This window comes from Battus philenor, unplaced genomic scaffold (assembly GCF_028537555.1).
Source record: "Battus philenor isolate CCGP_79_NKW_IND1 unplaced genomic scaffold, ilBatPhil1.0.hap1 SCAF_3, whole genome shotgun sequence".
Classification (NCBI taxonomy): Eukaryota; Metazoa; Arthropoda; class Insecta; order Lepidoptera; family Papilionidae; genus Battus; species Battus philenor.
This window is the reverse complement of record NW_027181693.1, coordinates 8,715,837-8,742,046: the sequence shown is the minus strand read 5'-3', so window position 1 is coordinate 8,742,046 and position 26,210 is coordinate 8,715,837. Positions and strand designations below refer to the sequence as shown.

At 34.4% G+C, this 26,210-nt stretch overlaps 1 protein-coding gene across 7 annotated transcripts in view; it reads right to left on the bottom strand.

Annotated features, from left to right (window-relative positions):
* Positions 1-26,210, bottom strand: part of grh (grainy head) — a 102,377-nt gene that overhangs the window by 34,046 nt on the left and 42,121 nt on the right. For 6 of the 7 annotated variants that reach the window (XM_068770985.1, XM_068770984.1, XM_068770986.1 and 3 more), the window contains 4 exons: positions 15,195-15,410; positions 7,875-8,037; positions 7,098-7,514; positions 3,603-3,760 (listed from right to left, as the gene is read on the bottom strand). In XM_068770985.1, the coding sequence (XP_068627086.1) occupies positions 3,603-3,760; positions 7,098-7,514; positions 7,875-8,037; positions 15,195-15,410 (954 nt within the window). The remainder of the gene's footprint in view (positions 1-3,602; positions 3,761-7,097; positions 7,515-7,874; positions 8,038-15,194; positions 15,411-26,210) is intronic. The other variant, XM_068770987.1, reaches the window with a different exon arrangement.

Genomic DNA, 26,210 nt, shown 5'->3' with positions numbered 1-26,210 from the left:
AGTAGCTATTATCTATATACTTGCAAAATCAATGTGTATCAAATTTTCAACAATCAAAAGCAATATGGTTCTAGACCGAAATTAAAAACACTAACAACAACGACAAAGGAATTGATAAATTATTAATAAAATAAACCAAGATTTAAATTAATAGCTCAATGAATAACTATTTATTATAAATTGCTTTCTCTTTACTTTTTTATACATAGCATATATTTTCAGAGTTATCAATTAAAGAAACCTAAGTAAATGTCGTTCTTCTATACCATTTCCTTCGCAGCCACGTGTTATTTAAAGTATTTTTATACAAGGCAACACTGCGTGTGTTCGTTGTACAATGTTTTTCTTAGAAAGGGCCGCCGTATCGAAGATAGACGGGAGGTGCGAAGTGGTTGGTCAATATGCTCGTTCGGGTCGCGGGTCGTTTCCTTCTATTCTCACTAACACCATGCATGTATAGGAGGACGGTAATCAAATTATTTTAAGTGTTTATGTTAACCAGTCGCAGGCATATCGTGAATTGTTTTTATTAACAGTTATGCCAACAACCTTTTACAGCTACCTTAACGCATGGCCCTGATTAGCTAATAACAATATCATAAATAAATTTCCATACATATCGAATACTAATGAAAGGGCAAAGATGATTATTAGTTATATTATGAAAAAAAAACCATGCTCTTTTCGAGCCTAAACTTTTGCTATTTGACTTAGGATAGATTGTCAGCATCACTCCGGAAATTTCTAATAAAATGTATTTATTTTTTCTTTTAAGTGAAGAGCCATATAAGTTACTAAAATTTGTAATAAATGGAAAATGTTACAATTTTCTTGTTGTACATTTTATTTGAATGAACTTTAACAAGAAGCAGTCAATGCGACTTCTATTCCTACCGCCGAATAACAGAACAACTGTATTTCAGAAGTATCACTGGTCAACTGCTTGAAAACATTTTTCCACCTTTATCCTCCATTTCTATTTCACTTTCATATTTTAGAATTGTTTGTTCGTATTCTGTGCATATAGTTTGCTATGGAGAATGTTGTTGTCTAAGGGAAAATGAACGTCTCAATGTACGATGGTCACCGAGCTTTACGTCAGTGAGGGTCCTCACTTAATCGACCCAGAATTGATGCCTGAGAAGTGCCACGAAAAGAAAGAGGGAGCGTAGGATTGTGAGAGGAATTGAGTAATAAACCCTGTATTTACGACATCTCCATCAACAAGCATAAGACTAAGAAAAGAAAGATTTTTCTGCATGGAGAATCTTTTGCTTAACTGTATCAAGAGAAATTACCGAGACAGACAGACATTACGTTTTGGAATTAGTGAAGACAAATTCAAAAATGTTATGTGTGTGAATGTTTTAATTTGCGAAGCTGGTAGCTAAATCACGTTTTATAAGAGATATCACTTCCTACTAGATTCTTTTTATATAATGATTTCTTCATATCATTATCTATATAGAATAATTTACAATGACCACTTGTGTACGTCATGGAAAGAATACCAGAAGCGTTCAATTTAATGGAAAGTGGATTCAGATTGAGCTTCCCTATAATGGCATTCTTAAAATTAAACCTACAATCTACATCACGTTATAATTTTTTAAAAAATGGTTATTGTATAATTTTATTTGTATATAACAATGGATTAGTTAAAAAAATGGTTTATACCCTAAAGTTTTGTGGATTTTAATTTACGCATTATTTATACATTTTGTAATCAAACTTATTTATTTTACAAAATATAAGGTTGAATAGATAAATAGATGGAAATAAGCAGAAATAAATATTCTATGTCTCATTTTTTTCTCTTAATACCGTTCACAATAAAAGTCCACACACTTCTTAAGTACCGAGAGTATCGCAGTCCTCGTCATTAATATGCGTAGAAATAACGCTGCATGTTTACGGCAAAACAGGATAGATTCTTTAAGTACATTTGCTCTAATGAATATTGTTAAGGCTTGTTACTAAATATTTTAATTTAAGTAAAGTTCTAAGTAAGGGAAAGCTACTCTGAAGTGAAAAAACGTTGTAAGGCATTGTTTTTTTTTTTCAACTATTTATAAACATAACCCATATGTCAGTATGTATGATATCACTAGATAACTTTTACAATATCCATAAAGTATTAATTTTTTTATAAATAACATTTCAGTTTCTGACGCTATGTTTATGAAAATTTTGTAACACATTCGGAACTCATATATTTATGTATATATATTTATTAATATAAATATTTAGTAAAAGTAGTTCTTCTATCAGAAAGCAAAAACATCGAATCATCCTGTACAAAGTGTTTACTTTGAAATATGTTATATTTATATTTTTTCTATTTAAATGCGGCAGGCCAATAACTTCCGCCAGTCCAAAGTCTGCAGGTTCAGACAGTAAACAATAATTAATTTTAATGCGTAGTAATCTAAATTTTGAAAATGATTTTTTCTAGTATATAAGTTTATCGTTTCGTTATGCTTTTAACATTATGTTATTTATTGTTTCTGAAACCATAGAATTTTGTATAGTGTGCACCATACATTAATAGACAGCAAATAAGCTAAACATTCGCCCTATTAAGGCCCTATATTTTACACCTTTAAACAATCACGTGCATACATATGCAGAAACCCCAGTTAATTAAAACCATAAAATAACTATTAAAGAGTTTTACATAAATTTTAAAGATTTTCATACTATTTCATATTTATAAAATTTAATAGATCGACAGAAAAGATCAAGGACAACGCACAATCTTGCTTAGACTACTTTCTACTTTATATTTTTTACATAAAATTTTTTTACGACCATCGCGTACTAAAATCAATTACGTCGACATCAAATTAAGTCTGAACCACGTTCAGACAAGTCTAGAATTTATGCGGGAATGAGAAAAGAACTTTAATGAAATAATTTGACCGAAGTAGGCGGCTAGTGGAGGATTACTTATTTATGTCGATTCAAAAACAATGTACTTGTAATTATAAATATCTGTTTCGTCTATAAATTGAATACAAGCTTTTAATTCCCGACATAAAACGCTTTTTATATCTTGAAAAGAACAAAATCGAAACAATATGTAAATATATTGTGGTTATAGGTTAAAGGTATAACATTATTGCTTTTAGTGGCAACTTTTTTAGCCATTGGTATATTGACTGACGAATACAAAAGTTTAAAGATATCATTATGTATAATATAATTTCATATGAATTGGTCTTCTATTTAAGGATATTGTTGAAGTAATAAAAAAAAACGATCTGACTTAGTTGTAGACTATTCTCAAATCAAACGCGCCATGTTTGAGACCCCCGTAGTTTAATCTAATAAGCGTTATTGCAGGGTAGCTCTCTGATTCTATTTTCTGTCAAATTTGTCTCTTTAGGCGTGTTTTAAGTAATAATAAAGCTTGTGAATTACCTGCTCTATTACTGTATTCTGAATTAGATATATAGACGCCAATTGTAAGAGAACACAATCCCTGTATCAAATTGGATTCTACCAGTATTCGTAATATGAAAAAAATAATTTACGTTGAAAAGTTTTAATTAATTTGAAATAGGTATGTATCGCGTGTATTAATGAGGATAAATACTTACAATTTGGCTATTTGTATCTTGTCCGCGTCGTTTTGCCGACCGAAGTCATGCCAGGGCCGCGTGCGTGGCGGTTGGGCAGGCGAATGGTGTGCCGATGGGGTTCCTCGTCCGTCTTCGCCCACGCCCGGCTGCTGGCAGATTACCGTATACTCGAACGACTGTATGGGTTTTAATGCTTTAATTAAACCACTAATATTATATCACTTCTATCTTCACCTCCATACAGTGGAAAAGCCGGCACCACTACTGGAAGTAGCTAAAACGACACATCTATTACATTTTCAAGCATCACGATCGTTTTATGAATTCTCTTTAATTACACAAAATAGAATAAAATAATGTGTATCTGCTGTTCAAATATTCAATATTTGTTTGTAATTATGCCATGATAGAATCATGAACGTAAGTGTACTTATTTTTCCGTTTATATACATACATGCGCACATCGTGCACTTTCAGAACATATATTTATTTTTAGCCAAAAAATTCTAACAATTTTTTTTAATACAGTTATAAAAACTTTTTTATAGATTAGTAATGAAATATATTTTGCGTTATTTAAACTTTGTAACGAAACTAAAATATTATAATAACACATATATTATTTAAGAAGTCGAACAATAACTAGAATCTAGAATAAAAATAATTAAAGAGTTTACTGATACTTCTACATCATAAAAAAATATATTTAGAAATAAAATTTATTGGAGTAATGTCCGAGCCAAGTACTTACTAAAGAAAATCATAACGAGATGTAATAATTGATATTTTTAATATATATTAAACATATATGTATGTACGTAAAGACATAGTACAAGCAAATGTTTAAAAAACCATCGAGCTGGCTCGAACGATAGCATGACAGATTTTTCATTAATGATTTTTTTTATTTGGTCTTCAGTGTCGGCACATTAGTTCGAATACCAGTATGGCGGGTTGGAGGCCGTATGACACGTGTTCGTTTTTTCTTCGCGTGATTAATTTCAATCATTTACAGTAGTTTCCAACCCTGTCCTCTCGATCGCAGAGAGATAACCCCAGAGGTTAATGTTCACTACTAATCTGATAGAATATGCTTATGTGAAAATGCGATTGCCTTTTATAAAATGACTGCGAGAATTATTAGATAAGCCTATTTATAGTTATACCTTACGAAGTTACTGTCGGAATCTAATGTCCATTAAAGTGCTAAGAAATTATATGTAAATAAATGACAATTTTAAACGGCAAGACCGTTGTGTAGGATGCTTAATCACCGCCTGCATATTAAAATTGTACGTGACAATGTAGCGAATATTTACTTTAAACTTATTGAGGTAAAAAGAAGAGATTTTTGACTTAATATCTTATTTACCTTGTAATAAGTACCATGATAAAAACTTACTTATTTGTTATAATTTTTAAAAAATTTAGGACTATTATTTGAACAAACATGGCATGAATTATATTATACAAATAATATTGTATAGCCGATGTGGTAAAACAGGAAGGAATAAAATACTTGTTTTCGTGAACTTAAGTTACCAAACTGTAGGTACAGGAATGTTGGTTGTTTTGATAAATAGATTTAAAACGACAAAAAACAGTCGTCGTAATGAGATTTTTAATATCACCGTCATCCATACATTAAACTTAATAACATCTTAATTTATGATAATGGTTATAATTATTAAAATGTTGGTATAATTACGTCATCGTTTCCTAGTACAGCCGACTAACAATGATACCAATAAATTAACGACTTAACATAATAATACAATTTAACATTTATTTTAAGATACGTTGAATAATTTTGAGTTGGCAAAGAACTTGACTATTTCGTCACAGAAATCTCAAGAGATCAGGTAAAATAGTTCATAAACTAATCAATATGAACATTAATTCTTAACTGAAAATTAAACAAAATTAATAATACTTTATGACGCGATTAAAATTTAATTCAAAGCACATATATATATATATATATATATATATATATATATATATATATATATATGTCAACTTGATGTTATAGTTGTTCCTATTCTAGAAGCACAAGAGATAAATGTTTAAGCTAGATAATATTGACGGCAGGCAAAGCTCGTGACAGCCGCGCCTTGAGAGTGCGAGTCCTTCAATAACACGCGGCTACCGGCCCGATTATAGTCAAGTCAAGCCAATTTGTTATTTTAATATGATACCTCAGAAATATGTAGTAAAATGGAAGGGGCTTTTAAATATGTCTTGCAGAAGGCCGCAATGTCGTGACTTATAGCTGCATCGACGGAGATCGAGATATACTTTTATAACGTGTGCTGTGATGGAATTTATTAATAATCTTTTATGTGTAATTATTTATTCTATATTTAAGAAAATATTTTGCGATTTTCATAAAACTTTTTTCATGGAATTGAAATACTGTAGAATGAATAAGTAAATTAATGGCTAAACTCATCAGCTGCACTAAATCATTTATACATGCATTTAATAACACACAATCATTTGCCAATTCAAGTATAAGTAACGACGTTTATAAAAAGATCGTGATGAAATGGAAAGTTTAATATTAAATGTTTGTAGCAATTCAAATGCAATAAGTATACACTATTAGTAGATCAATATTTTATTAGGAACATTTTGGATATTCGGGGATCCCTGCGTAGAGCGTTATCAGTAATCGATTTCTGACTCCCTCGCACCCAATGCAAAACGAAAACAACAGTTTGCACATTCTCGATCTGATTTTCTTCCTCTATATGATTCATTCTCGGCATTGTTAATTTTTTGTTTAACGAGGATTTATTATGGGATATATTTTATGCATTTTTTCTAATTTGATTGTACAGAGTACTCAATAAGAACTGAATAAGTTAGAATTTGTGCAATTAAGGTTTTTAAGATCAAATTTACGACACAAAGCATCCATTAAACCCATTGAAGAAAGATATCTTTTATCGTCATCATTTCAGCCGTAAGACGATTCCATTGATTACATACATAAGCATAGAAGGCCTTCCTAGCCTGGCCTGGCTTCCTGGCACTGGCATCACCCATAGTTTTCTAATAAGAATCACAAAATCTTTTTAGTCTAATTATCTTTAGTAAAGATTATTATCAGAAATATTGCGTTAAATAGGCGTATCCACGAAATCTGAATTAAAACAAAAAGTAAACATACTATAACAAAGAGCGCAAGGCCGGGCTTCTGAGGTAGTCCCTATCATATACCTCTTAATCTTGTTTGCATAATGTTACAGTTGGTAGGTATGTTATACAAATAAAATAGATCTTTTTACGTGGTACATAAACAAGCTTACTTTATAAACTCGGTTGTGTACCTGGCGCAGCATGTTTTAAATATCTTACCACATAATCAGTGAAAAGAAATCTAAAAAATGGCAAAAATAATAAAAAGTTAATATGCGTAAATAAGCAAGAGTAAGCATTTGTAGTGTTTATGTGTGGTGGTGTGTATGTGAGAAGCCCGCCCGCGCCCCTGTTATCCGTGGCACCGACCTGCTGCACGGCGGTGTGGTCGCGCGGCGTGACGGCGTCTGCGCCGATGCCACTGTCTGGTGACGGCAGGTCTACCGTGAGCCCAGCGGCCGCGATCACGCTTTTGCTGTGATACCGGGGCGCCGCGTACCGCTCCCCGAACGTTGACGCCGGAGCAGGCTCTGGGTCGGCGTAGGGCGGGGCGTTCCGCTGCTGATAGCCGTCACCCACAAAGTACTCGCGATAATATGGTTCCCCGGCAAAGGTTGCCGGTTGGCGAGAATACTGATCTCCGTAAGGCGTTGGACTAGGTGTGCCTGGCGGCGCAAACATCTGCGCTGCGTACATCGCCGCGTCCGGGAGAAGAGAGCCGGCCGAGGAGGCCCGCGATGGCACCGGAGACGGTGACCCCGCTTCGCCGGGCTCGCCGACCGCCACCTGCGGACACACGCGCCGGTTACACGCGCTCTCCCACGACAACTGTCCGCTCCGCAACGTTGACGCGTACATGCCGCGTCGAGACACAGTTCACAGCTTCACGTACACTAAAATTGTTTGTATCCGTTCACAGAGCAAATGTGCAAAATCCCATGGAAACGGCGAGGTTCGAGCACTGGGCGGGCAGCGCTGGCCGGCCGGTCGGAGGGCGCGATGGGCGCGGGCGGGCGCGGCTAGTGCGGCTCGAGCGGTGCGCTCGGCGCATCGTACGCTAGCCGCGATAAATAATACATGAGTGACCGGTAGGGGAGTGTGTGAGTGCGTGCGCGCGCGACGGCGGCGTGCGGACGTGTGACGCACCTTGTGTCGCGGCGGCTTGAGCGCGTGCGGTTCGGGCTCGTCGACCACCTTGCGGCTGAGGTCCTCGGGCTCGCGCTTCACGCTCCCCGCGTGGAGCAGGACCGACAGCTCGCCCAGCTCCGCCCCGTGCGCGCCATTGGCCGCCTTCAGCGCTCCGCCGGCCCTGCGGAGGGGAGACAAGCGTGATTGGCGACGATGCGTGTGCGCCGCTATTTCTACGACCGACCTCGAAGTGCGCGCGCAAACTCGTCATACTGTCGTTCTCGCACTTCGGACTACCTACATTAACTATCCTAGATGTAACGGTTCCCAACAACAACTAGCGAATCAAAGGGAATCTTTTTTATATCTGTCACTGCGTTAAGCTGCCATTATTAACACACTTTTATTTTTAAAAAAACAAATTATCAAGAATAAATTTCGTTTCATTTTGATAATTTGCTAGTACGAGAATTCAAATCATGACATAAAATAACAGACAAAATGTCTTTTATTCAACAATCAACTACTAAAAGCTAGTGACAAACTAGTTAAAAAAAGCTAGTAAAAAAAATAGTAAGTTTTTATGCATAAATATTTGTTAAACTTATCCAGGACCAAACGTGTAATTCAGTGATTGGACACGTTAAAATGTAACGATAAAGATTTAAACGAAATTGGTTTTCCTTTAAACATAATTAATGATATCGATAGAAAAATAATTAGCATATTTAATATATTGCCTTAGCTAATGGTTAACTTATGCAAATTTTAATGAGTTTAAAAAATAAATAATTCGTAGTTACATGTAAAGTAAAACAGTCATTGAAGTAAATATTTGATAAGTAATGAAAGAAGGAAAAACAGACTTTAAATTACTTTATGACCTTTTTAAATTCTTCCATCTAAAATACATATGATCAAAATATTTTCTAATACGAGCCTGCTTAATACCTTTACCCTCTCTCTCATACATTTTGAAGGAGTGCAAAATTTACAGTAAACAGAACATAAATTCAAAGTTTGACATCATTTATATTTCCGATAACAGACTTCGTTTCACTTCAGAACACTATCGGATCCCAGAATAATTTTATTTACTCAGCTATCAATTAATATAAATGGTAAATTATAATTATAACCTGAATCAAAATAAGTTTTTTAAAGTTAAACTATAAGTAATATCATATTAATAAATATTAATTTAAGCTAAGTTAAGAAGACTTTGGAATTATTTATAGATACAAAACATAACAAATTCATTGTTCCATTAATGTAAATAGTAACAACACAAATAAATAAAAAAGTTATTAAAAAGATCAATTAGTCATTGTCGTGAGCATGTGTTATTTCTTTTCATTTTCTATATCATTGCCATTATTGACATTTCCTGTGTAGCGTTTGTAATGTTCATAAAGCAATAAAAAGTATTTATAAATAATTACACGCGGCTCATAGACAGTAACGTTAAATAACTTTGACTCGTTTGCGTGTGAGTGAGCGAAGCCACCTCCGCGAGTGTCGTTGGGCGCGGTTTTCGTCGGCCGGTGTCAGTGCGAGCCGATTTATGATAATTGAAGACATGTTTCATTGGCGCTCAGATGTTTATTTTAGATAAGAGACTCAGTTGGCACTATTTCATGCGTCCGAATTAGCCGGGAAGCGCGACCGCCCGCAAGCCGCGACTGCGATTGCAGTGCACGCTTGTTTTATTCATTATTTATGCACGAGGTTTGCGAACGGAATCCGACCAGTGTGAAATCACCACGATAAGATAATATTCGATTTAACTTTTTCCTAATTCTTTATTATTTTGTAAATGTTTTTGTGTTAATTAGTATAAAAATAAAAATTTTATGCGTCGAGCAGACTGTGTTGTGACATAACGAAGGGTTTACTGCTGCCATTTTTTGCTGATGCATGCAAATTGAGTTTGCGTTAATCCTGCCATCAAGTGCCAAAGGCAATGCAACGCTAAAATCGTTATTCATGTGTTTGGGGGACGTTCGTTTGCATGTTTATTGTTGCAGCGGTAAAAACACGGTACAAAGCGTTGTTGCGTTGACAGCTGATTTTACAACTGTACGATGAATTTGCTTGTTCTTGTTCTTGTAGTATAAGTTTATTTACTTTACATTACAATGCAAAAACTTAAAAAAAAAACACGAAACAAGTAATTAAGAAATATTATGGAAGAAGTAAAATATAGTAAAGTTGATTAGGTATTAATTTAGTAAATTAAAGCCTATGCCTTGCAGTGGACGTTTATGGGCTGACAGGAGGACAATTATGATAAAGATGGGGAGGAAGAGTTATAATTTAAATTTCAATATGCTTATTTATATTTATCGTATCTAGGACCAAAAATATGGTATAATTATAACCGAGATATAAACTGTTTAATATTTTAAATATAATAAAATATTAATATTCAGGTAGACGTTAATCAATAAAATAAGCGAAATGAAAGTTACAAATAGAAATATACTTTTGAAAACGTAACGTAACCAAATCATATAAAAAATTTATAAGTGCGCCGACTATGGCAACGGATACAGAAGTCAAATTCCCAAACACTTAATCTGATATCAGCATCATGTTGCAAAAAATTAGCATAACATTGTGCGCTGTAAGGCGTAAGTATGAGCATAATCTACAACAACTGTTACTATATTTCGCATGCAAATGCCAAAGTACTCCGCCGTAGCAAAATCTGAATATTGCGTACACAGATGCAATAGCATCCGTAATCATTTGCAATGTTTACTTAACACCCTTTCACACATGACGAGGCATCGACAAAGCACCGTTACGGAGCAACTTACCCTCTATTTAAAAAGTAGCAAGTATAATATCGTTCATCGCTTTCAAATCAATCTTCGCGGAGATTTGCGTAATTTAATTTTCAAAGCCCTACATATATTTTAAATAAAAATAATATTACATTTATCTAAAAATAATTTTAGCCGTCTAAAAAAATAAGTCAACGTTCTGTTTGCTTCAGGCTACAAAATTAATGTTAGCTTCATATTACGGAAACCTATTCGTTTGAAACCGTATTATGGGTATTTAATGCAAAAAGATCGTAGGAATAAAATAAAATTTTGAAAAAAAGGTAAAATTACTTAAAAGAAGTGGAAACAATCTCTGGAGAACACGGCTCATATTTAGCTCCATGCAAATGCTAGTCGATATCATTAAATACCTCGTTGTTGTCATTTGTTTTATTAAATTGTACTAAGTTAGGCATATTTCTATAATTTCAATCAGATGATAATCTAAAGTAACCATCATAGTTCACCAGATTGGTAAAATGAAATGGCAGTAGGAAAGCCACATAGCGCCCTGAATAGAAGCTGTTGATATCTTAAGGACCCCTTCCTGGGATCTAGAGTGGAGACCACAGATTGGCAAACATAGCGTAGGACGCCCACCCACATGATGGAAAGACAACCTTGTAAAGGTCGTTAGATGACTTCCAACCTGTTTTTATTGGAAATCTATGGGGGAGGTTTATGCTAAATAAACAATGACTGTATGGCTAAAATAATAATGATGCGATTTGCATCTATATGCAAACATTTTCGTGAAGGTTAATAAGAAATAAAATACTTACAGAATATCGTTTCTTACATACTTGTCGAATTGATTAAATTTATTTTTAAATCTAAGAACTGCTAGACGCTTTTTATTTCTATCGATTGTGTAATATTTTAAAGACATGTATTATTTAAAAATGTTTGCTGGTAGAATCTGAAATACAAAAGTAAGTACGGGTAAACAGAATTAACGTGCGAGTGATAAAGCACCATGCCTAAAAAGTAAGTGTACATAGAAGAAGTACCGTTGTGATTACGATCAGAAGCGACGACAATTTATACATCGTTTGACGAATAGATTAAAATCTGTTAAGCGATAAAACCAAATGATGAAGGCGCTTGCAGCGGATGCGAGTAACGTAACTCCATTCTATTTGAATATATCATTCAGCCAAATGTAGGTTTATTGCTAATTTTCTCACGGAACTAATACATTATCAAAAACTTTATTTGAAAACGATTTTTCCATTTGTCTATATCAACAATATGAGTAATCGAATACGCATTACTCCTAAATAATATTTTTCGTACCGATGATTAATTTTTTTTTCTTTAAATTGCAACGGATAATAATATTTTAGACAGCTGCTGTTGATAATTCGCGTTATAACGACTTTAATTGAATTTCTTTAGCTAGTCATATGAATGAAAAATGTACACTAAAAAAACTGTTCACAGGACTGGTCAAGTCCCGGTTTCTTATTTAGTTACGTGATGACCGCCACAGTACGCTTCTACTAACGATGTACTATTTTCTTTATACATTATCTTCGCGAGAGGGTCCGGATATTGTATGGTATTATATGCCCAGCTATAACAATATACACGTATCTTCAAGAGAAAACCGGTTACGGTTCTAAATGGGTCACACGGTTTCAGCGCCCTCAGTTTTTTTTAAACTACCGCGACAACGCATTTTGCCCTGATGCGAGTTTACAACGTAAAGTGGTAAGTTACATTTTAATAAAAAATATAGATATTATCTTTATTTTCTAGGTTTAGTTTTTAGTTAAGCTTATATTTACTTTGAATAGCTCGGAGCAAAATTTAAATAAACCTATAAATTGTCTTGATACGACAATTTGTTGTAAAAAACTTCAATTGAACTATGTTATGCTTAACGACTACTTATTTATTGCTCACCCATTAAGTGGTCGTTATCGTCTCAAATGGGTTCTGTGATATTTAAAATAACCATTTAATTTATATTCCCAATTAAGGCGTTGCATATTAAGTATTTACAGAGAAACCGATTTCCCGTTAGTTGTGAGTGTGATCGGTGACAGGGTCAAGAGGGCCAGGCCCTCCCCGACACCATCCCGCGCGTTTCTATGCTAATCTTGACGCTCACACACACGGTTCCCTGACAATTATTAATGATTATAGTTATCGTCTTCACTTAATACCCATGCGACATACACGCTTAGGTACCGACTGCATCGCCTGTCTGCTCCGCAGCGTCTATGATACATACGCCTACATCGAAACTCGAAAGAGCACATAATACAAACCGAACTCGTTCGGATCAACATCTATCGTGCATTCAATTTAAATAATATGAGCGATTTAGACAATAAAAACGGAGCCGAAACTGACGATATTCTGGCACTGAACTACATAACGGATTAGCATACAAACGCATGCGGCGACAACGCACGAATGGGTGCGGGCGAGGTGAAGTATTCGTTATAATTTTGAATGTATGAATGAGAAATAGCGACGCGCGCTGGGCCGTGCGCGTGGGACGCGTGCCGACAATGCGCCGAGATTACTTCTGGCCGTCCTTGTCAATGTGAGCCACTTTCAACTACATCCGCCTATTGTCGCTATTTGTATCCATGCCATCTATGTTGTCCCGTACGGTGACAAGGATGACAGGCCAAATGCATCGCTCCGGTGCAATCCAGAGCCCAGACGCCGTGTTGTGCTGGCGGACATTAACGTGTGCGACTACAAAATATAATTAGTTGTACCCGTACACGTTCTGCTGCGTTGTAATATAATGTAATATAATATAATATAATATAATATAATATAATATAATATAATATAATATAATATAATATAATATAATATAATATAATATAATATAATATAATATAATATAATATAATATAATATAATATAATATAATATAATATAATAAATATAATGTACTTGTTTAACTTTACTTTCTTAATGGGCGCCGCTTTACCATAAACTCAAATAAAAAGAGACCTATTGCAAAATAGAAACTCCGTCATCAGACTATTTTATCAAAAATTGCGTTGATTATTCCAGTTCTATTTTTATGTTATACCAAAGCTGAATTTATTTTAAAGAAACATATTTTGTTACACGCTTAGTTAAAGTAAGTACACGTAAAGCGGATACCTGACCATTACAGACATAAATAGGTATATTATGTTTTAAAATAAATTTAATGTTTATTTATAAGTTACATTTAACCGACCTGCTTCACCGTTTCTTCTGTTAACGCTTCGTTTAGTGATTATAAACATAAATATAAAAGAAGCGAACTAGCCTGCAGGGTCAAGTTAACGTTATGCACTCTGTATATTCAGAATGTGTCACGGCGTTTGCTCATTTTTGTCACCATTGAAAGGATGCTGTTAACAACCTCTTTCAAAGAGCGGGCATAATTTGATCGGGGTCGCGTTTCTCTGAGAATTCTGTTGAATGAGCTGACATTATCTTCTGTGAATAGTTTTATGTCTTTAATAATTTTCAACGGTGTTTATTAAAATTTAATATATTAATATTTAAGCGTTTTTATAACATTCATTAACATTACTGTTATTCAAATATACACAGGTAAAACAACATTAATATGTACATTTTTTGTTGTTTTATATATTTTATAATTTCCGTCACTTTTTCTTTACTATATATACTTATATATAGTATAGAATTTTTATATTTATTTATATGTTACATACTTATTACCAAGAAACGAACTATAATATTTTTAAAACCTCTTTATAATCGATGTACATTAAACAACGCAGATCCAAAATATCAGTAAAAAAAAATTGATAAAAACTGTACCTCTAATCAACTGCAAAAAATATGGAAATTTTAATGATATGTGCAAGATGAAGTATATGAGGGGGACAGGACGTTCTTTGCAGTTGCGAACTCTTATTTCTTTAATCTCGCCATACGTATTCAAATGAGATCTTATGATTTATTGAGTGGAACATTAACATTTTTATTATTTGTTATTCTTACACCTTTCGTTGGGGCCGGAAGACACGCGGCCTATGTCTCAGTGTAGTCGTCCGTGAGACTTACTAACACACAACCCTATAGATCGAATGCTACTCCGCTGACACAAAAGGCAACATATTATCATAGTTTACATATAAATTTTACGCGAATTCATTCCGTATTCACTGGGCCTTAAAATTCGACGATTATAATGATAATTGCGTCGATACACGAACGATCGATGTGATGTACGGCCGTGAGAAACAGCAATTGATTTTCCGCAATCACCGTTGACTCGACGTCCATTTTTATGGACCGTGAGGCGAGTATTATTTTGTCTTTTTTTATCTGCATCTCACACAACTTTTGTCGGTTTTAAATCGGCCGTTTATATTAATTCATTAAAAAGTTTTATTATTATTTCCAGAACTTTTTTTGATATAATGCACACCATGGTGTTTTAATGTTTCTTGTACTAACCAGGTATTTATTATCACTCGTATTTTATTTATTAATAATGTAAATAACTTACGGCCAAACATCGATTTTCATATCTTTATGGAGATTAAGATGTGTGTCTTGTGCCAAGGGCGGCAGCTTGTAATACTCGGTCACGAGAGACTGGGGCTGCCCTTCGTCCGTCACTCCGAGCACCGTGGATGTGGCCGCGCTGAGCGGGTGTTCTGCCCCGCTGGAGTAGTAGGTGCGCCATGAGTCGCCGCTAACCTCCATCACCTCCTTGCGCCTCCTAATAACAAAGGTGACGGTTCAGTTAATTATAATTTTATGCAAAACGAAAAGCAACTCGATAAAGTATTTAAGGTTTGGAAGTTTTTACCTCAATCATTAAAGTTGATATGTTGATATGTCTATGTTAAATATAAACACAGTCCGTTTTAATTTTGTACTAAAAAACGATGTCTATGCAAAAGCACACATCTCCAATTCAATAAAAAGTTATTTGTATACCAAGCATCGCCTCTTATTAATTCTATTATATCAACAAAGTAAACACAACGTAAAATACTGGTACCCAAAGCTGGTGGTTTTACGACTGGATCGACTACAACATACAACCAGTTATTAGGCGTGACCATTTTGGTACGGATACTGACCTTTGATGGTATACAGCGGTAGTCTGCGCATAGTATGACGCGATACGTGCGCTAATTGTTGCGTACACCAGCAGTGAGTCAGCGAAACGAGTGTCTGGTTGAAGTGAATTGAGTAATCACAAACACCAGGATGGGTGTTTCTAGCCGTTTCTGATGTGAAAATAAGTGTCACATGGACTGAATGCTCTTGGTTCGTAAAAGGTCAAATCTAATTTCTAAGTAAGCATTCCGAGAAAGGAGCGCGCGGTCATACGTCACGCGGCTCGGGTCGCCGGGTACCGCGCAACCTGAATGTAGAACAGGTCCGAACCACTTGCAGAACCGGAAGGATACGAGGCAAATCCCTGCTCCCTCAACAACCAGTTTAGGTGGTCTGACGTCACACCCAGCGGTATCCGACGCTGCAAACAAATAAATAAAAAATGTTGGAAGCACGCGTCCGACGAGTTTGACCGGATCGTAGTCCTACCTGATTCCTGTTCCTTATTGATGTCAGAATATAGTCCATTGTCATAGAGGTATATATGTTTACAGTCGTCAATACCAGTAGTTGATAAATTATTTTATTATTTACCATCTTAAACAGTACTATATAATTTCCGGAAACAAACGGAACCGTCGAATTAATGACCGGCGAATTATTATAAATCCTTCGTTCATAAAAGTGAATATTTTCCTTGTTTGTAATTGATAGCAAATATTTTAAGTAAAACATATGTAGGATAATCCAATTAATTTTATTGGTTTATCGAGAAAGCTTCGCCGACATGTAGTAAGTATAGAATTATATGCGAATTGGTTCAGAAAACTGGAAAAGCCAGCTTCTGGCATTTAAGCAGCTACAGCGTGAGTCATTTGACGAGTTAACTGGCAGGCGGGAGAGCGGGGCGGCAGCGGGGCGGGTGCAGCACGTGAATGAGATTCCGGTAGGTGCGCACGTAAAAATCGTGCAACGAATCTAACAGGTTTGCTGGGGTCCTTGCGAGGCCACCGGGACTGGTCTAACCTGCCCTGCGCGACTGAACCTCGAATTTCCGCGACTGTTTCCTATCACGTCGCCAACGAACCGAAACGTAAACATGAGCTTATGTTTAGACTACGACGCGCCGCCAGTTCGACATGTTTGTACAGTTTAAGACATCGCAATTTATGCAATCGATATAAAAAATAGCTATATACTTTTGCCTCTATAAATAATTATACCGTTTCTTTATAGTCAATTGGTCGAACCGTTTAAACTTTCGTAAGTTGTCTACTCCTTGTCTATTTGTTTTGTTGAATAGTGCGCGATTAGAAAGTATCACACGCAGCTGTCACGAGGACGTGACGTATGCTTGAGTGGAATGGGTAGCACAGAGCGAAGGGTTGAAGAAGTTTTGGTAACACAAATAAAGCATTCGCTACGGCTAAACATACCTGAACGTTCTTCCGTCAGATTGCGACACTTACTGCTATCACGGTGTACATGAATCACATGAGATTCGAGCAATTACTATACTTTAACAATGTCCAAGGTAACAACCAAATATATGACATATTTTTTAAATCAATCAATGTCAGCACGGTCCATGCACAAGTTAATTTTAATGATTTAAGAAGTTTCGTCTGTTTTAAGATGTAATCGGATGTTCATATCCAAGCCTATAGTCTACAAATTTGACACATATGAGAATAGAGTTCGAAAATCAATTTGACGTTGGCGTTGTCGGAGACGCTGTTAGACGAAGATATATCTGAGGTCGTAGCGTGTCTCGAGCGTAACAGCGTTGGTTTCGAAAGGCGGCACTCACTGAGCTCCACGTCCGGTGTCGCGTCCAACTATCGATCATTCGGTTCGTTAATAAATAACACGTTGGCGTCGTTCGCTGCTTATCTCGGCTGTTCGGGCATGTGGAAAAATTTGGTGTAGGTGTCGTAACGGCCCGGCACGCATGTCGCGCAGGGTTGCGTGCGCCCGCCAGGCGCGCTTATCCCTCGCCTCCGCGGTCGTTGCCTCCCGCCTTCATTGCCTCATTATTAATCTTTTAATTAAAATCACCACACAATTTTAAATCCCTTTCTTGTACTTCAATATATAACATCTACGACTCTCCAAACGATCTACAAAATGATATAACCGTCTTATGTTTAATGACGAATACACTGGTTTTCGTGTTGCAGTAACTTGTTTGTTATTAAAAAAGCGTTTTACTAAATTGTAGACTCAATAATATTATGAATTGTAACATAAAATTTAGATTTTATACTGCAAACTTGTAACATAACAAATATTAAATTGCACATGTTTCGGTTTCGGAAACTTTTATTTTGATTGTTGGATACGTGTAAACAATTATAATAAATTAAAATACATTTAATAAACAAAGATAAACAAATAACGGCATTTTTCTAATGCATACGTTCCGGATTCAAACGATTAGGCGATATTTTACAAAATAAAACCAATTCGACGCGGCGCTGTTTAATGTGTCGTGACGAAGTCGAAGCTTATACAAAACGATACCTTAACTTATGGAATAATAATCTTTCACACATTTTTGTGTACACATATAAAAGAGTTTAAGTAATCAAAAACTTTTTCGATATTGTTATAAAAGATGTATTTTAATAAAAAAAAAATAATGTAACATATTTCAGATTGATGACTCCTACAGGATGATTAATTGAAATAGATATAAATTCTTTAAAGTTTTTTATAGACAAATGAGCTATACATTTCAGCTTTTATAGCTTTTACACCTATAGCCAATCACCCTTTAGACATTAGATTACTTTAACAAACTATGTCAAATATTCCACGTATATCGTTTGATTTAATTCATTGAAGTATTAATTTTATAATGAGAAAAAATAAATTTTTATTGTCGTAATGGACTAGAGATCGTTTTTTTTATTGGTTCAACTTTCACCAGACTTCGAAGTATCTCAACCAATTGAACGTTAAGTTCATCGGCAAATGCGTACCTATAAATGTGTGAATCGCACTACGATACCTAGATGTAATGAGACTCGAGTAAACGGCGGAACTGGACGCACAGCTCTACCACACTCGCTCGGCAGGTAGGTACAGGGGAAAGTACAGGGCGCGGCACAAATCTTCGCATGTTTTATCATTGGCGATAAGAGAAACTAGTATCCAGCATCACTAATGAGTCATTAAGAGTCGTCGACACGGATCCCTTCTTACTTTATATCGTTTATACTTCTATATAACCTGAATGGTTATTTTTTTTATTTTTAAGCAGACGTTTGCTTTTAATTATAATGATATTTATATTTTTGAATGCTTTATATTTGATAGTAATTAAAATAAAAAAAACCGGTTATATATTTTTAAACAAAAATTAATGAACGTGTATGTCGGATAAAATACATAATTGCCTATGAATCTATTTTGTATTCTTACAATAAAGCTAACGATTGGATCGGGAATGCGGCGTTGTTGCATTTCGTCAATTAAGGAATTCGCAGTCTCGGATTGTGGCCGCTGGACGCACGCTGTTATGGGACCACAAAAACTATACATTCTTCATACCAGTATAAATAAATAAGGGATGAGTACTGCTGTGTGCTACGGAGAGACATCACAGAGCAAACTAAACGAGGAGCATTTTCGACAAACCTCTTTTTGTGCTCTGACGGGGTCCGCATATGCGATGATTCATTTACGGACTTCTTCGTCGTACAAGTAAGGCTAACATTATTACAACTGTTCTCGGCAGCATTATGTACGGACAACAAAAAAATGTCTTCTCAGAAATATGCGCCCACACAGATTAAAGATGGAAACACAAGATGAGCACTAAACAAGTCATGACTGCGGACCGAAGAACTAGTAGCGTTTAAATTATAATAATATTTTACAAAGAATGTTCAGTCCAAAGGTATTCCCAAGTTTTTGATGATCTTATTTTAATTAAAAAGTAACCAAAATATTATTTAGTTAAGAATGTCGAAAAATTCTTTTTGACATAGACCAACGTCAAAATTTTATCACTGGAAAGACGTTATTAAAAATTGACATTTGACATGGATATAAAATGATGAAAAGACGCGCAATATCTTTTTTCGACAAAATTATTCGTTGACCGACGAGTGACAGCTCGAGTGTAACACTGACTCAGTGAATGACATTTAATACGTTCAGTCGAGTTTATAAGAAGCACTTATTCATTGCATTGTGTTTGTTGTATTGTCCACGAAGCTCAGCTTCGCGTTATAAGCTCTAACAACGGCCGTTCCTTCAGCACACGACCGTAAAAATGAATAGCGAGTGACCGTACACAGTTTCTATGGAATTATGATTATTGCATGTTTTTATTACCGTATAACTGTGTAACCAACGAGGTTACGTTACGTTTTTATTATTAGACAAAACAAATATTATAAAATTAATTTTTATATACTCATGTGTATATACTCTTGTCTTTCACTGAACTTTAATTTATTTTATATAAGAAAATTTACTGTCAGTTTTGAAGTGACAGCATTTTTGCCGCCAAATAGAACGGTTTTAGAATGACCACCGTTTTCAAGATGCTGTGGCTCGCGAAGTTACGAAGCTGATTAGATATCCTACATTTTCAAAGTGTCGCTGTGCAGGTGTTTATAATACTTTGTGTAGCGGCTCACTTTTACAGGCAAACAATTTATCAAAAAAGCATCGTCCAGTCCTCTTGTTAAAATTTGATGAAAAGGACATCTATGCTCTTATAATTACACAAAATTATAAGTTTTCAATTATCCATTTGGTTCAAAACTAAAAAAAATCGAAAACATTTGGACCATTTTTTATATTACTCACAATTATACGCGAAAATTCACTATTACATTTCATTTTTCTCTGTTTCAAGAAATTTTATTATAGTATTATGAAAAAAATGCTCCGCGTAATAAATAAAACAGGGTTAGTTAAATTATTGCAGATGTCATTAAAATATGAAATTTACCTTGGAAGTCGACTTTAATCATTATTACAACTGAAAATATTTACTCTACCACTTCATTATAAATGCCTTTAGGACTAAAGCACTTCCTCCTCACCTGGCCTCTCCGCCAAAAAAATGTTAAATATAATATTAAAATTACCATTGAAAAATATTACGATATAAAACGTTCATAAGGATTGCCATGTTAAAAAAGTTAAAAGTATCACATGCAGCATCTTAACTCAAACGAAATATTGCAAAAACTGGTGGCCATTTATCAATAATCATTGCCGCAAATTATCTTAAGTCGTCGAAGTGCCATAAGAAAATTTTCAATTGTAACGTTATTATTGTGTATGTTTTTTGTTTGACTTTATTTGATTCATATGATAAAATTAACTCTTTCAATTGTTTATTATTGTTTAAGGATAGGAGAAGAAATAAAAAAAATAATTTGTAATAAGAATATTGCTTAAAAGAAAAACACAACCCCGAGTTCTTATCTTCAATAGTTGGAACATTTAATTTTTTATTTTTTTTCGTCACGGTTTTTTTAGACTTCTTCTCTTGCGATTTTACTTGTCCAAAGGTCGTGAATCGTCAACTGCGCTCATTTATTTTTATTTAACATTTTTTAGTTACTTAGTACTGACTATGGTAATATAGAGATAATATAAAGATAAGTCTTCCTTAGCAGGGGCGAATTTTAAATGTTTTCTAGTGGAAATTAAAATCGTCGTTGCCACTGTTCAAAATTAAAAAGGAAATATAGGTGCAATGCAGTAAATAAAATTAACTTGCTTAAACTAGCTTTAACAATTATGACTTGAAAGATGAACGCCCACGGTGATAGATGTTTACTAAAAAGCAAAGAAATGTAACATTTCCGTCGTTAAGCTACTTAAATATGTGTTCGTTCAGTAGAAATTTGTACCAAAATATTTAAAGTTGTTACAATACTAGGAGTATTCTTACAACTTTAAGCCCGACTGCGCCTAAGTTTGCGAAAAATATGCAATAAACATTTATTTTAAATTTAAACTGAACATAAAAGATTAACTGGGTACATCAATAACTAAACAAGAAATCACCAAACACATAGTTCCCCTAGTTGTATATTTTAGTGCGATTCACGGTATCAAAGCATCTGAAAATCTTTTAATACCTAAGCAAGCAGGCGGCTCAATGAAAATGTTAATGCTCACAATTGTGTGCTAAGTGATATACAGACTATAAACGATAAACTATAACAACAAAGCACTCACGACGACCATGATTTATAACTTTTATTAAAAATATACACTTCTTCCATAGATCGTATAAAGTAGAATTTCTTTAGAGCTTAAGGTAAAAATGTTGATATGTCACAGATTTAGTGAATTCATCTGGTAGCTGTAAATAAGCATGACGGTATAAATTAGGAGCCATGTCGCCTGCGCCGGCGCATAATACATCGCTTGCCACGGCAGACATTGTACCGCGCGAATTGAAACAGGTTGTGGCTGGCAGGTATCTATACACAGTGATTTATGACCGATTATGTTATACTCTTGCAACTATAATTAAATCGCGAAGCTATTAGGTATGCCCGAAAGATCTGTGACACTGCCCACGGAAACGGCTGCGTTATGATTTACTGAACTCAGCTGTGATATTGCATTGTTTAACGAAAATCTAAACTATCTAGCCTCTTAATTGCAAACTATGTACTAGTTTTTATTGATATTTATACGTCATTTGTCTAAAATGCATGCATAAGTACTAGCCACCAATTAATCAATTATTTGGTAGACAAATGTCAAGCCATCTCTTCTCATATATCTCGGATACATCTTGTCGATCGCGTCCTCCTCTGATTCACAAATGTGTTACTAGGCTAACGTTTAAACAATAAAAAAATATATATTTATTTTTCCATGTCTATAAAATGTAAATTCTGGTGTTAAACGACAACTCATAACGCCCTTAAATAAAATAAACATTTGTCGTTTAAAAATAAATTAGCTATAGTTATGTAAAACAACACCAACAAAGAAAAAATCAACCATTAAAAAACATGTTACCGATGGATGGACATGCGATGTCTGGCAACTGAGCTAACTTTTAATGGCACAAAAATTGCGAGGCGCTCGTCAACCCGCTGACAATTGTGAGAACCCGATCAATTATCTTTAGCAAATAGTAATTGTCAACAATAAAATACAGTGCGTATTCGACTGAACGGCAACGTTTTCATTATCAATTTGCTATTAAAATGCAATGTCAATCATTTTACATAGCAATCAACGGGAGTGCAGTGGCAGGACGCGCGATAAGCTTTTAATTACCTCTGACGCCTATTTACATACTCGCGAAGATACTGAGGAATATCTCGCAATTAGGGGCGTACCCTTTTTCCTTTTAAGCGTTTGTTAGATAACATCTATATGAGAGATAAAATAGAGGCACTAGGAAAATCTGCAGGTTTTCACAGCTTGCATAATACAATAAACCTACCGTGGTATCAGCATCCGTTTATTGGTGGAATATTTAGCAACACGCCTTTATACTGTATTTCGTAGACTGTTAATAATTAATAAATACTTAACCAAAGCGATAAAATTTGCATGTTAACATTTTACTTGCAAATCAGTAACTTTATACAAATCGAAATAGTATTTGTTGATTTCTATAATTTTATGTTTTTCCTTTAAAGTCGTTAAAAGATAATTAATTATTTAAAAAAACAGACATTTAAAATAAAAAAAAAAACAAATATGTTACTTCATAAAGTATTCAATTTAGACACTCACACTTTAAACATGTGACAATTTTCTCCATATTAGAACTCTGTAATAAGACTAACGAGAGAACCATAGAATATGTATTGCGCCAAATCGGCGCCTTCTAATTGCGGAGGCCGATTATTTATGATCCACTGGAATAACTACGTCGATATCAGGCTTCCGCTAGCAATGTAACTGCCCTAGACGAATTGCTGTTATAAATAAAACTTTAACGGACTCTGAACGAAACACGTGTAAGTAGGTGGAACCAGAAGAATGTTTACTGCGTAGCAGAGATCGAATATTATAGCGATAACGAAACGACTCAAAGTGAATGAATAATTAATTAAAAAGTAATTTTAGATAATAAAACAATGACAAATTTTAACTTTTACAGTCATTATTAATTTCAACTAATAAAGCATCTCTTATTTTCCTGAATCCGATATGTATTAGACACATTTTTCTAATGTATCTAATACATATCGGATTCAGATAAAAACCTTTTCTGTTATAAATAAAACTTATAAGAAATACCAGGTACAGTGATTGTATGTGGTAGTCCAACTAGAAAGGAAGGAACTAGATAGCTTGCTGGTTGATAGAGTGTTGTCTTATTGGAATCGATTAAATTTTTCTTCGATTATAATTTTGTAGTTAATTTACGTCCGCCAGAGAATAACCCTCCCGTCCCGCGCCGCCGCGCTATCTAAATGCAAATCGGATAGGTCCACTGTGTGTCCACAATAAATCAGTCTCTCAGCCCGGGCACCGTTACACGACGAACCACAACGAATCCACAAACGCGAACATATGCATAAGATAAAGAAAAATAACATACAAATTTTCATACCATAATTATATTAACACGTAGGTTTCAGAGTTAATAAGAAAATTTTTTATAATTCTTGGGCATTAAAATATTATTTTAAACTTAGATCATAAATTACTTCTAACAAACTTTATTATATCGATGTTAATATCGCAAATACTAATAAATCGCACCATTTCCAAGAACAATTAATCTGGTGTGAACTTGAGATATCGAAGACAAACGAGTCATATACATTCTAACGGGATAAATGCTAATAATGTTGAAATGATCGAAAATGCAAATTTTGTCTAAGCGACCACTACACAACAAGTGCGTTTTCATAATACCAGTCCAGCAAAATATATAAGCAAAAGTTTACAAAAATGAATACCAACGCTCGAGGAACGTACGTTTTTTATGCTACAAAATTCATGTTTTTATTGTATATCCGATAAGGATTTTTAATGAATAATATTTTTCTAGCTTTTGTAACTATGACATTAAGTTCACTAGCGTTGAACTATTAAATGTACCAGTTAATTAATATGTCATTTAAGCCTGATGAATAAGAGTCATGAAGAAATGTGATGTTAGTCCTTGCATCGTCACTTCGAAAATCTAATAAATAAATTTTATTTTGATATCATTTCTTTTTCACAAGAAACATTTGTAAATGTTAACCGAATTATTGATTCTGAACTATTCTACATCTTAATTGATAATAATGTACACACTAATAAATAAAATTAAACAACAAAAAATACACCGCGGGAATATTTACGGCATGGTATATATTCAACCCGAGACATTAAAATTCACTTATCACGGTACGTTACACGTTATCACTGGTAAATTAAAATATCCACAATAAGATGTATTTTTATACACGGTATTGATTAAGACCTTTCTATGCTTAATAAATTAGGTCATCAAATCAAATAACGATGAAGAAAATGAGCCGTTAGGAGAGCACGTTCTAAACTATGTTTAATACAAATTTTGAACTTAGTTTCCTTGCTTAAACGATAAACATAATTTAAAGCTTTCGTTAATTGCAAATTGAAACCTTATCGTTTGCGTTTAACGCCTCCATCTTTAAATATTCGCTTCACTTTACGCATAACCGAGAAAAGGTATAAATGCAATTAAGTTTGCATTTTATACATACTAGTATAATGTAGAGCGTTGGCTAATGGATCTGTACATTTATTTACATCTCAATTCTGACCAATATAAATATTCATCCACTGCCAGCATAATCTTTGTGCCATAACGGTGTAACAGATACGCGTTGATATTAAAATGCCTTTATAATATTATTTGAATAACTAAATGTATTACACGCTGTTACGCCCTTCAACCTCGATAGTAATTTATACGATTATTGATAAAGAAATAATTGCTAGCAGTTACAAACAAAAGTTACAAACATATGAGGCCTTTAAACTAATTAAAAAAGATTCTTCGCTGCCGTGCATTGTTGTATTATCAAAGTCTATATTTTGTTTCTAGTGTATTTCACATGCAGTAATAAGCTAACATTTTGCTGCGTGATTCTGCAAAAGGCTAACCTTGTAACCGGTAAAATATGTGCAGCTTATAAAATATTTTTTACAACATAAAAGCGTTTGTTTTCCTCCGTTTTTTGTAACATTTAATGCCGAGACTTGCTCGTAATGTGCTTGATAGTGTGATATTTAGTAGGAAGTAAAAATGTAAGATTATTTACCCAAGCTGCCTTTGGATATTAACAAAATAAATCGAAGCACTCACGTCTTTTAGCATAAGACATCTAAAATTAAGCATGCTCATTTCAGTTGTCTGATGTTAAACGAAAAATAACGATAGATCATTGGTATCCGCAGATAATAGCAGTTAAACAATGTTATCATTAAAAAATGAACACGCTCGTATAAAAATTTTCAA